This window comes from Lutra lutra, chromosome 18, assembly GCF_902655055.1.
Source record: "Lutra lutra chromosome 18, mLutLut1.2, whole genome shotgun sequence".
Lineage (NCBI taxonomy): Eukaryota > Metazoa > Chordata > Mammalia > Carnivora > Mustelidae > Lutra > Lutra lutra.
This window is the reverse complement of record NC_062295.1, coordinates 18,648,753-18,661,001: the sequence shown is the minus strand read 5'-3', so window position 1 is coordinate 18,661,001 and position 12,249 is coordinate 18,648,753. Positions and strand designations below refer to the sequence as shown.

Sequence of the window (12,249 nt, the reverse complement as noted above, 5' to 3'; positions counted from 1 at the left end):
TTACTGTTAAAACAACAGTGAATTCTAAATTCAAAGACCACATTGAGAAAAACCTACCTAAACAAGCAAAGGTCCACTGGCTGGTTTTCCATAAAATGTCAGGAGCTTAGCGATTCCAGTTAAGCACTATTACTTTACAAATAAAGAGGTAACAAGCCAGAAGAGGGAGCGGGCTGGAGTCGCAATGACGCAGACCTCCCCTGCCAGCCTCCTGCTGCTTCCCTCCGCTTCACGTTCTCAGTTCTCACAATTACCCATTGCAAGACGCAGATTACAGCCACCAGCTGGCCGCCACCGGCTGGCCGCAGAAGGAGACTTGCTGGGACATGAGTCACCGTCCTCATTAGAGAAGCTGAGCTCACTCTCACCTCCTCCCAGCCTCAGTGCCTGGGCTGCCTGATCCCTCCCGAACCACCAGTGGTTCCTGTCAGAACTGAGGGTTCTGCTGCCATTACTCAAGCAGTCAGTGAAGGTTTAAAAAAAAGGGGAGGTCCATTTGTATTGTATTTCCCAAGTTTTTGTATTGCGACCATCTTCAGAATTCTTGAAAACTACCTTTATGCAAAGGCAAGAGTTTTTGCTCTAGATGCTTCTATACTTAAAAGAACATGCCACAAATTCCTCTAAAGGAAACGGAGGTAGAAAGGGGAGAAGTCAAGGGTCGGGTAGCCCTCACCGGAGCCAGCACCGTGACGCCTCCTTGCCAGGAGGCCCGGGGCAAATCACCACTTTGCAGAGTCCCCTTACAGCTTATTTTAAGGACTCTGAAAAGCACTTTGAAAGAAATGTATATATTATTGTACAGAGTTAAGAGCTCCAGCCTCCACGCTAGACCTTAGAAGTGGAAAATAATGAAATGGGAGAAGTCATCCTAAAGTTTACAGAGGAAAAGTGAATGACCAGGTTTATAGAAAATAGCACTTACGACTGTAACCTACAGCTACACAGCCCTTTTACTTTCTCCCAGTCTTCTTAGGCCTTAGTTCCTAAGCATGAGGTACACTGTGCATGTCTATGAGACACCATCATGGAAATGTGTCACAAAACCCATACCCACCATCATCTTCACTCCTCTCCCCAGCCATCTCCACCGACTCGGACAATGAGGCCAGGGAGGTACGTCTGGAGGAAGCTGCAGAGGTCACGCTGGCTTGCTTGCTCCCCGGGAGTCGGCTCACCCAGTGTTCACACAAGGAAGAACTTGTGGAGCCTGCAGTAAAGGAAGCGGGCACTGAGGTCAGGTCAGAATCCCAGGCTGGCGGCTCGGTGCACACCTGCACAGAAGTGCGGCTGCTGGAGCTGGAAGCTGGCTGAGCCCATGCTGCTTGCCTATTCCATTAAGATGAGAAGGAGGGCAGACTCGCACATGTTTAAAGTAGCAAAATGCAAGTGTAGGCATGGACACTTCATAATGCAAAGTGCAGGTCTTAAGTGCTGGCAATGGAATCATTCATACTCATTCTACAAATATCTATTAAGCACCTACTGCCAGGCACTGTTCTAAGCACACGGAAAAAATTCCCACACAGAGCAAATAAAAGTGGCATGCTCCGTTATCTACTTAGCCTCACTGCTTTGTGGAATAGTTAAGTCATTTTCACGATGTTAATATACAAACACACACACATACGCAAATACCCAGGCTGCATGTCAGTCTCTTAGTGTCCATTCCAGGGATGCCCTAAAATATACTCCAGAGCAACAGAGACTGCTCTTGAAAGCACTGGGGGAAAGGACTAGAGCACTGGAGTTCCCACTCTCTTAATGGAGTGAGTGCCTACAGAGAGGCGGGTGTACTGAGTGGGGCTTGACTCCAGCAGGGGCTCACGCTGCTTCAGCTGTGCCCCCTTCCAGAGGCTTCGAACTTACCTCTCACAAGCTTCAGTCCGGGGCTAATACTCCCTAACGTGATCCCAGGTTACCATATCCCCGTCCTCAGCCACAGTCTCTTAAACTCTGCATTAAGAAGCATGCATCGGGGCGCCTGGGTGGCTCAGTGGGTTAAAGCCTCTGCCTTCGGCTCAGGTCATGTTCCCAGGGTCCTGGGATCGAGCCCCACATAGGCCTCTCTGCTCAGCAGGGAACCTGCTTTCCCCCTCTCCCTCTCTGCCTGCCTCTCCTCTACTTGTGATCTCTGTCTGTCAAATAAATACATAAAATCTATAAAAAAAAAAAAAAAAAAAGAAGCAGCATGCATCATCTTGTTTGGACTGTGTGGCTGTATCCAGACTAGACCCCATCCAGCTAAACTCAGCCCATCTAATAGGACTATAGCCTTTAACCCTTCTAACAGAACAGGCCTACCTCACAGGGAAAAATAACTCTTTCTAATGGCGCTTTACCTTTCCTAAAAGGCTCTAACATTCACTTACCGAATGTGATGCACACGATGACCCCGTACGGCAGGCATTATTGGTATTCCCAGATTACAGGGGATTAAATATGTGGCTTAGATGGGATGTGCTCCAAGATGATAATTCAACCAAAACATGGCAAAGCCAAGACTCATTCTCTCTTTTAGAGTAGCATGCCATACTGTTTTTCCATCCATCCATTCATTCATTTATTTATTCATTCGCTCATACCACAAGCAAACATGGTGAGCTCACTTTGAGACAGGCTCTACCGCTTCCATGTGAACTCTGCTGGTTCACACGTTGCATCCCTGTTTTCTTGACTGCAATCATTTTGGTTTCTGGATTAAGTGTAAATGTGACAATTTATCCGATCAGCCCCACAGAGTCACGAGACCTTGTGGGGTTCTCTGGACCATTCATTACAATCTTCTGCTCTAGAAAAACCTGCCAAAGAATAAGTTGGCCTTACCTGCCACTGAGCTGTTGGCCGACCATGATGGAATAGCCGTCCGCCTCTGGTAGAAAAGGATGTACGCAGTCTGTGTGCAGACCTCATCTTCCGACAGCTGCTGCACATCGCTGTCATCAAAGCAGTACCACAGGCCGTCCACAGAGTTCTTACAGTACGCTGCCAAAAAAGAGCCTGTCATCAGTACCAGGGGAGGAGGGCGCTAGCCACTCCACTCTGCCCAAAGACACTTGTGTTTTGGCTCGCATCATTAATTCAAGAGCTTTTTAAGGCAAAATGTTTCAGGGAATTCTAAACTATTCCAAATGGACAAAACTCTCTTTAATCTTAGAAAACACAATATACTCATTTATTTAAACCAGCGGGTCTCAATCTGGGACAATTCTGCTCCCCTAGGGACACCTGGCAATGAATGGAGACATTTTTGACTGTCACACTAGAGGGCAGGGTGCTACTGGCATTGAGTGGGTGACTGGGGATCCTGCTCAACATTCTACAATGCCCAGGACAGTCACCGCTGCAAGAATTATCCAGCCAAACTATCAAGAGTGCTAAGGCTGGAAAACCCTGATATAAGCATGTTATCACATTGTAATGTTTATTAGAGATAGAAAACAGAACTAGAAATAAGGATACTAACACTACCAGCAGCTAATATTTGTTTAGCACTTATTATGTGCCAAACTTCTCAGCTAATCCTATGAGATTTGTTCTATTATTCCCATTTTACAGAAGCTCAAAAAGATTAACTGGTTTGCCCAAGGTCAAGCAGCTGGTGAAGGGCAGGGCCCAGCTCACAACAGATGAATCTAGTCCTAGATGTAATCTAGTGTAAGATGAGCTTACACTTAAACCACCCCACCCTGCCTCCCTCGGGGGTAGCACAAACAGAGACCCAGAAGTCCCCTGGCAAACTAAGAACATTTGAGCTCATAAATGCACGCATGTTTCTCTCCAGTTCAAATTCTAAGCCTGAGATAGAAATAATGACCATTCAAGTACCAACAAAAGCAGATAAGAACTTAGTGTTCATGAAGCTATGTAATCTCAAAAGGATATATCAAGGGGTGTGGTAAGCTTGATCCAGAGGGATACATTCTTAACACTCTTTCTACAAATACCCATTTATTCGAGTGAGAATGAATGAGTGTTAGAATATCTCACTGAACACTCCAGGAGCAGGGCATATAGTGTCCTAGAGCTCTGGAGTTCCCACTCCAGTGGCGCCAAAGAGTGACTCCCTTGTAGGCAACAGCCACGTTTGTCAGTATAGAACCTTAAGAAATGAAAGGGACCCAGGTGAGGAGGGGCTACATTGGACAAGTCCCCGAAAAGAAGAGCAGAATAAGAATCTTTGATTGTGGGGAGGGAAGTCATGGATAGCTATGAACTCCTAGAACGAGAAGGGGAGAGAAGTGGAGAGAGAGGCAGCACAGGAGCTGGTAAAACAGCAACTGGCCAGTGGTGTCAGGTCAGACTTGATATAGAAATGACCCGGCTGGCGAGGTGGCTGCTCGTCTAGAGTGGGACACACACCCAAGACATGGGTACAGAGCAGCCCAGCACTTATGCTGCAGTGTTTCTCTTCAGGGTGGTCTGTTCTCAGTCACAGTAAGGCAACTAAGGCAGCAAGGCAAATCACTAATGGTTTCAGTGTATTTACAAAATAATTCTGCTTGCTTTTCTTCCTGGCACTAGCTTCTCAATTGTTCTCTAGACAAGTGCTACTCAAATTGTGGTTCATAGACTGGTCTCGGTCCACAAGATAAGCACCCAAACTGAGATTAGCATTTAATAGCAATCTGACGCTGTTGTGATATTCTTACTGTATTTTTACAAAGGCTGTTTCATGAAAAATTGGAAATTTTAAAAAAGAAAAAAGGCAGGTTCTTCATCAAGGAAGTCTGATCTAGAATTCATACACGAGTTAGCCATACACGTACTATATGATTATAGCTAGAACTAGCGCAAAATAAAATTCCAATTAAAAACTTAAAAACAGGGGCGCCTGGGTGGCTCAGTGGGTTAAGCCGCTGCCTTCGGCTCAGGTCATGATCTCAGGGTCCTGGGATCGAGTCCTGCATCGGGCTCTCTGCTCAGCAGGGAGTCCGCTTCCCTCTCTCTCTCTCTCTCTGCCTGCCTCTCTGCCTACTTGTGATCTCTGTCTGTCAAATAAATAAAATTAAAAAAATCTAAAAAAAAAAAACAAAAACTTAAAAACATGTTATCTTGAATTCAACAACACTAAGGCATTTAAAATGTTCTCTTAACTAAAACCGTAAACTTTTATATATCAATCAGAAAAGCAGTGGTATAACCTAGGCATCACAAAGGGGAAATAATACAGAAAGTGCCTAAGCTCTTCCTAGGTAACAACAGGTCCCGAGAGGCAGGCCTGCACCCTTCTAGCTCACTGGCCTAGTCACCAAGTTCATGTGAGGTCACCTGCCATAGGTCACAGAACGTGGAAGAGGTGTCTAGCTTCTAGCCCATGTTCCTCTCTCTAAACTATAGGACCTCCAAAGTACCTGTGGGTTTTCAGGTATTTTCCAAAGCCCACTCTATATACGGAACAAAACAGGATAAAATCCAGTTCTGTCTTACTTTTTCTCAACAATTTCTTGCTAGAAAGTGCATTTTCTTGAGAAACAACATTATCAATGGAACGCACATTCTCTACCGACAGCAGGTTACTATCCCCACAGCTTCTCCTGTGCCTCCAGCACTCTGACCACATTCTCGGGGACCCCTGCCACGCCCGCTATGCACATTTCCACCACAGAACCTACAACACATTACTGATCTTACATATCATCCGGCCCTATATCCCCCTATCCGATTACGCTCCTGGAAGACAGAATTAAGGCCTGCTTGTTTCTGATGCGTCTCTGCTGTGAGCCCATGGCAAGCTATGTAGGATGTAGTCCATGAATGTTTACCTAAATAGAACCTACCAGTACAATCACGACAGTGTAAAATAATGGCCAAAACTTACAGAAAAACACTGCAAGAAATATTACCTACATACAAGGGACTCTATCATTCAGCTTTAAAAGGAAGGAGATTCCGACACATTTAGAACACGGGTGAGTCTTACATGAACTAAGCTGGACACAAAAGGACAACTACTATATGGTTCCACTTACAGAAGGTTCCAGGAGTAATCAGATTCAGAGAGACAGGAAGACTGGTGGTAGCCAGGAGATGGGGGGAAGAAGGCAGATGAGAGTTGCTGTTTAATGTTTCCTTTTGGAAAGAAGAAAACGTCTCCAGACGGGTGGTGGTGAGGGCCGCACAACAACGTAAATGTACTTAGAGCCAATGAGCTGCACACTTCAAACGTGGTTCAAATGGTCAATTTTGATAGGTACATTTATCGCTACTTTTTAAAAAAATGTTACCAACAGTTATTTCTGAGTGATGAGCCCATGGGTGATGATAATGTTCTTTCTCTCCCTCTCTCTAGTTTATAAATTTCAGATAATGAACAAAGTCACTTTTAAAAAATGAAGAATAAATTTAGCCTTGAAACAAAAAAAAAAAAAATCTTCCAAGTCACTTTAAAGACTCTATGAAGCTGGTTCATATAATCACTCCAAATAAGCAAGAAGCTAGAATTTCAAGGAGGCAGAATGAAACCTTAAATGTGGAGCGCAGGGGAAGTAACCACAGTGAGCCCTTGGTGGCCCAGACAGTTCTGTCTGTACGCACCACTCCCCCAGTCAGGTCAGACAATTACTGGAGGATCCAACTCAGGAAAAGGAAGAATTTTCATTTATTTGCTCTTGGAGAGAGATCCAGAGGATGAAACTGCCCTCAAAGTTGGCACACTGCCTACTGGAAGAGAAAGGGAGGTTCTAAAGCAAAAGTAACCCTGTCAAAAGCAAAAGTTGTCTAAAGGAAGGGTCAGCATAGACACCCGGCCTCTCGCACTGCAGACCTGTGTAGTGCCCCCCTTGCATGGTGCCATGATGATTGCACACAGCATACAGATCATAGACGTAGTCCTCAGGGTCCCTCCCGAGTCCATAGGGCCGTCTCCATGGAGACCAATGGGATGGCAAACTCCAGCTGCTCTGACTTCTCTTAACCACATGAGGTGTCATATCCAGGCCAGTCAAGGGGAACTTGACCATGTTCTGAAGTTTCACACGCCTGTCTCCTTCCTGTTGCAAGAAGAAAAACAAGTTCTGATGATATTTTCATGCAAGTAGATGGGAGATCAGTTTTGTGTGGAATGTGGACCCTATCAGCTAGAGTGGTCTGAGTTACCTATCTGAGGTTTCCCAAGGCACATACAAAATAGGGAAATTCACTAACAGTTTGAACTACCTGGAGAAACAGGTTGTAATACCACTAAAAGTAAAACAAGCCATGACCTACGTATAAGGGGTCATGAACCTCTGAGTCTCCATTTCCTTATCTGATACAGGGTTTTTAGGTTTTTTGACTTACAGAATGACATTATCAGGCAGTTCACCCTGATACCTCTGTCACAGAGGCATGCACAAGGGACGGAGTGATCATGTACGTGAGAGACGATGCACAATGCTGCCACAGAAGAGCGATGGATAAGCAATATGCCCTTTTCCTCCCCACCTCCCCCAACAAGCACATTACTGCCTAACACTGACTTAATATATTCATTTAGGTGATAATCTTGGGTAATCTTTACTTTCTATTGAGGCCACTGGGAAATCCTCTGAAATCCAACCATTAGCTCAATGGCTGTTTTCTGAATGTTTCCTATCTATGGGAGCTTTAAGAAATTAACCAGGCACGACTAATGCCCACCCCAAGGAACCAAGGATCTATTAAGAGAAGGAAAATGTTCATAAGAGGAAGGCAGGATGCACCCTAGATGGTCAGGAAGGTCAGACTAAAGAATCTGGACCTTGTTCGGCAGTCAAGCACCGAGGCTTGAGGGAGGAGGGGACATCATCAGAGCTGTGTGAGCAGTGCACAGGACGTGACATGAAGGAGCAGCTTAGGTTAGGAAATCAAGTAGAAGACAATGTGACTGCAACCAGCTGGGCAGTCTCACAGGTCTGCAGGGTGGGCTGACAGCACAAATGGGGAGAAGGGGACACACTCAGGAGACCATGCAGAGGCTCAGCCAAGCTCAAGAGGTGACTGGCTGTAGGGGAGGGCCAAGAAAGAAGTCAAAAGCAACACTGCAGTTTTGAGTCGGAGGTGTGTGCAGTGTGAGGACAGGCCTTCTAAAGAAAGAGAAAGTGAAGGAAGTTAGTGTGTGTGTGTGTGTGGAAGGGGCCAGAGAAGTCTGGGCTCTGAACATCACCAGCTTTCTACCTGTGGAAGAATGCATTTCTACCATGGAAGCATGCAGTTGGGACATTCCTTCCTATTATAGGAGCCAAACACCAAACCTTTGAGTGAAAGCCCAGCCCCAGGGATACTGTGCATGTCACCCCAGACACCTCCACTTCATCAGCAAGTCCTCAACATCTTCTGATTCTATTCCGGTCTTATCTCCATTGCCACTGCTCCATAGCAGCATCCCTCCCCTGGGCAGTTGCCATGGCTCCTTTCAGATCTCCCTAGCTTCCTGGGTACAGCCTCACATTCTCCGCATGGCAGGCAGAATGGTCTCTTCAAATCACCAATTTGGTCATGTTCCTTCTCTGGTTATAACCCTTTATCAGAATCCCACTCTGCCTGCAAGGGTCTGCTTGGCCAGTTCCTGCACACCCCTTTGACCTCAACTCACAGCTTCCCCCACCCTCTGGAGCTTCAGGCAAACTGGCCTGCTTTCAGTCTCTGGCACGTGCTATCCGTGCCTAGGGCTCAGCGCACACTGCTCCCTCTGCCCCAGCGCGCCCACAGCCCTGCTGCCACCTCACCTGGGAGATGCCTCCTCCTAATCTTTAAGATACAAACCTTAAAGCTAGGCCTTAGGCACTTCGTAAACATTTACTTCCTCTTTACCTCTCCTACAACGGGGCCTCAGGAAATAGACAGCCTTTTTTTGAAAAACTGACTCAGAGTAATTCAGCTCAAAGCAGCTTTTCTTTGTATATATTTATGACTCATCTTCCCAACTATATGACAGCTCCCTGGGAGCAGGATGACACCCATTATTGGTGCAAAGAGAATTCTACCCACCCCAGAAAGGAGCTCTACTTTTTTTTTTTTTTCAATCCCAAAGTACAGTTACCCAATTTAAAATACAACATTCACAAATCAAAAGCAAGTCCTCAAAAACAAAGTAAAATATCTGCAGTATGAACTAAAATGTTTAGAAATTAAAGGGTTACAGGACGCTCCAATTTTGCTTTGGGTAAGAAGCAACTTTGGTAAAAAGAAACAGGGGGCAGATGTGTAACACCATGGACAGACACACTACATCAAAAAGGGACACCTGAAGAATCCCCATGCAGCCCACCATAAGAAACGCCGTCACAGCTTTTCTCACTAGGACAGAGGATTTACCTACCTGTCGAAATCTCTTGAGATGTATAATAAGCACATCAGGCAGAGTCCAGAGGCTTAACGTAATGCTCCCCTGCTGCAGCTGCTTACAGTGCGGGCAACGCCAGGCATCATCTGGGGCGAGCTGAAAACAAGCAGCACAAAACAACTTCTGTTAAGCAGCACTTAATGCAAGACTTTCTAGAGGAGACCGCGGCACTCCCTTCCTGGTCAGGGCAGGTGTGATTCAGAATCTCACTGGAAACCACGTATGATAGGGAGTCAATGGAAAAGCACAATCGCAAGAGGCACCTGGCCAGAGTTGGCCCCTGAAGATTTGCTGAATTCGTTCTCTCTCAAAAAGGGATGACTGGGGGCGCCTGGGTGGCTCAGTGGGTTGAGCCGCTGCCTTCGGCTCAGGTCATGATCCCAGGTCCTGGGTTCAAGCCCCACATCGGGCTTTCTGCTCGGCGGGGAGCCTGCTTCCTCCTCTCTCTCTGCCTGCCTCTCTGCCTACTTGTGATTTCTCTCTGTCTAATAAATAAATAAAATCTTTAAAAAAAAAAAAAAAAAAGGGATGACTGGGGCGCCTAGGTGGCTCAGTGGGTTAAAGCCTCTGCCTTTGGCTCAGGTCATGATCCCAGGGTCCTAGGATCCAGCCCCGCATCGGGCTCTCTGCTCAGCAGGGAGCCTGCTTCCTCCTCCCTCTCTCTGCCTGCCTCTCCGCCTACTTGTGATCTCTGCCTGTCAAATAAATAAATAAAATCTTTTAAAAAAAAATTAAAAAAAAAAAAAAAAAAAGGGATGACTGAACAGGTAAATATTCTACCGAGGACGTTCAATGTCACAGAAGAACCTCAAATTCCACAAACTCCCAAACTCAACCTGTTGTCTTTCCATCAACACACTTCTTCCCCCTCTACGTCCTACCTCAGCAACCACCACTACCACCCACCAAAATTAGCACCCGTGGCAGGGGTGGGGGTGGGTATCGCAAGCCTTCAAACCCTTCGCTCTTCCTCTGATTCCACATCTATCTGAAGTAATTGTCCCCACCACAGCTCACACCTGCCTCCTCTACTCCATTCCCACGGAGATGGCCTTAATTCCAAATCCTCACCCCTGCTCTTACCTGGACCTCTCCAAGTTTCCTAACCGCTCTCTCCACCCAAACAATGAAAAGCTCTGAAGAACGCCCCCACCTCCTGCTAGCAACAAGGTCTTTCTGAGGCTTCAAGTCCACGTGTGTCATCTCTCCAGGCGAGGCTTGCGGGATGCGGACACATTCAGTTAGAGGTGCCCATGCTACACGTCTGGTGAGAGATTTCAATCCCCTCCCGAGTTCAGAAGATGCATGGGATTGAGGGCCACGAGAGTGATGAGGTAAAGAAACCACGGTATGGATGACAGTGCCCGCCGAGATGGAACAGACAGAAGTCAAGAACAGAATCTTGGGGAAATGCCTCTTTTTAAACAAAATACTAAAGCTGAGAAACCACCAGAGCCTGAGGATGTATAGTCAGAAAAATAGGCAAACCAGAAGCGTTTTTATGCACACCAAGGAGAGAGAATGGCAAGATCCTGGAGAGATCAGATGGAGATGGAGCAAAGGCCACAGAACTGGGCAAACCAGGGGCCACCGAGAGTTTGAGAGGACAGTGTCAGAAGCGTAGTCAGATGCAGGGAGAGAAAGAGCTGAAACCACTAAAGGGTAATGAAGCAGAAAGAAAGGAGGAGGAGGGAGGAGAAGGAGAAAGGCAGGCCCGGTCACTGGAAAGGGAAACAGAATTGAGGAGATTTTTTTTTTTTTTTTTCATGACAGGGACACCCAATCATGGTTGTAGGAAACATGGGGAGAAATAGAAGTCTGGGTGGATGGAAGTGGCTCAGACATTTAGACCTGCAGGGACCTACACTGTCATCCAGTAAGTCTGCACCTCTCTGTGACATAGTAATAGTCTCCAAATGTGGGCATCCAGCCCAGGCCTTGTGGTAAAGGGACAAGTTGTTGTTTATTTGTTTTGTTAACTTCTAATACAGATACTTACATAAGATACAGTAAGAATGTCCTGACAATGTCTAACAGCTATGACATTTTCTAAAATGTCTCTGATTTCTGCACTTTTCTTCTTGTAAACTGCTACAAAGAGCTCCTGGCCCTGCAGATCATATTCGGAGCACCGCCGGTCCAGCTAACTCTGCTCAGCAAGCGAAGGCCAGCCATCTCAGCGGGGAGCTGTTTTGTTTTCAGATGGTCAGAGAATCCTTTCTCATATTAAGACAAATACATTCTCCCTTGTGTTTCCAATCTTTAAGTTCTGCTTTTTAGATAGAATTCAGTCCAATCCCTCATCCACAGACAGTCCTTGAAGTACCTAAAAATAACTATCAGGTCCCCACTTAAATCCGCCTCTATCAAAAGATATTCAGCACATTATAGTTTCCAGATGCACCACCTCCTAGCCGCTCTCTCATGCCCCGGTCTGTCACTCTTTTAACCATGAACATTTAAGGTAATGAAAAGAGCAGCGCTGTCACCATCTGAGTTCTGGGCACGGGTTTAAAAGTTATCCATGGGGCGCCTGGGTGGCTCAGTCGTTAGGTGTCTGCCTTCGGCTCAGGTCATGATCCCAGGATCCTGGGATCGGGCCCCACATCCGGCTCCCTGCCCGGCGGGAGGCCTGCTTCTCCCACTCCTACTCTCCTTGCTTGTGTTCCCTCTCTCACTGTGTCTCTCTCGTCAAATAAATAAATAAAATCTTTAAAAAAATAAAAAATTAAAGTATCCTTAAGGCAGCTGATTGGCTGACACGAGACACTGAGAACCAATACTGAGCTTCCAGACAACTACACCCAAAGTTACTGCCTCATGGCCTGCTGCTAAGTCTCCTTGTCTCCTCCTCTGTACCTATACTGTTATTTTTGGACCTGATAACTGACCTGCCCCAGTTATACTCATTTATTCATTCATTCTTATGTACTTACCACATGCTT

The 12,249-nt window shown here is 46.2% G+C and overlaps 1 protein-coding gene across 2 annotated transcripts in view; it reads right to left on the bottom strand.

Moving 5' to 3' along the window:
- USP31 (ubiquitin specific peptidase 31) overlaps positions 1-12,249 on the bottom strand; it is a 162,359-nt gene that overhangs the window by 104,310 nt on the left and 45,800 nt on the right. For both annotated transcript variants that reach the window (XM_047712824.1, XM_047712823.1), the window contains exons 12-15: positions 9,281-9,400; positions 6,767-6,992; positions 2,827-2,985; positions 1,058-1,210 (exon numbers count right to left, since the gene is read on the bottom strand). In XM_047712824.1, the coding sequence (XP_047568780.1) occupies positions 1,058-1,210; positions 2,827-2,985; positions 6,767-6,992; positions 9,281-9,400 (658 nt within the window). The remainder of the gene's footprint in view (positions 1-1,057; positions 1,211-2,826; positions 2,986-6,766; positions 6,993-9,280; positions 9,401-12,249) is intronic.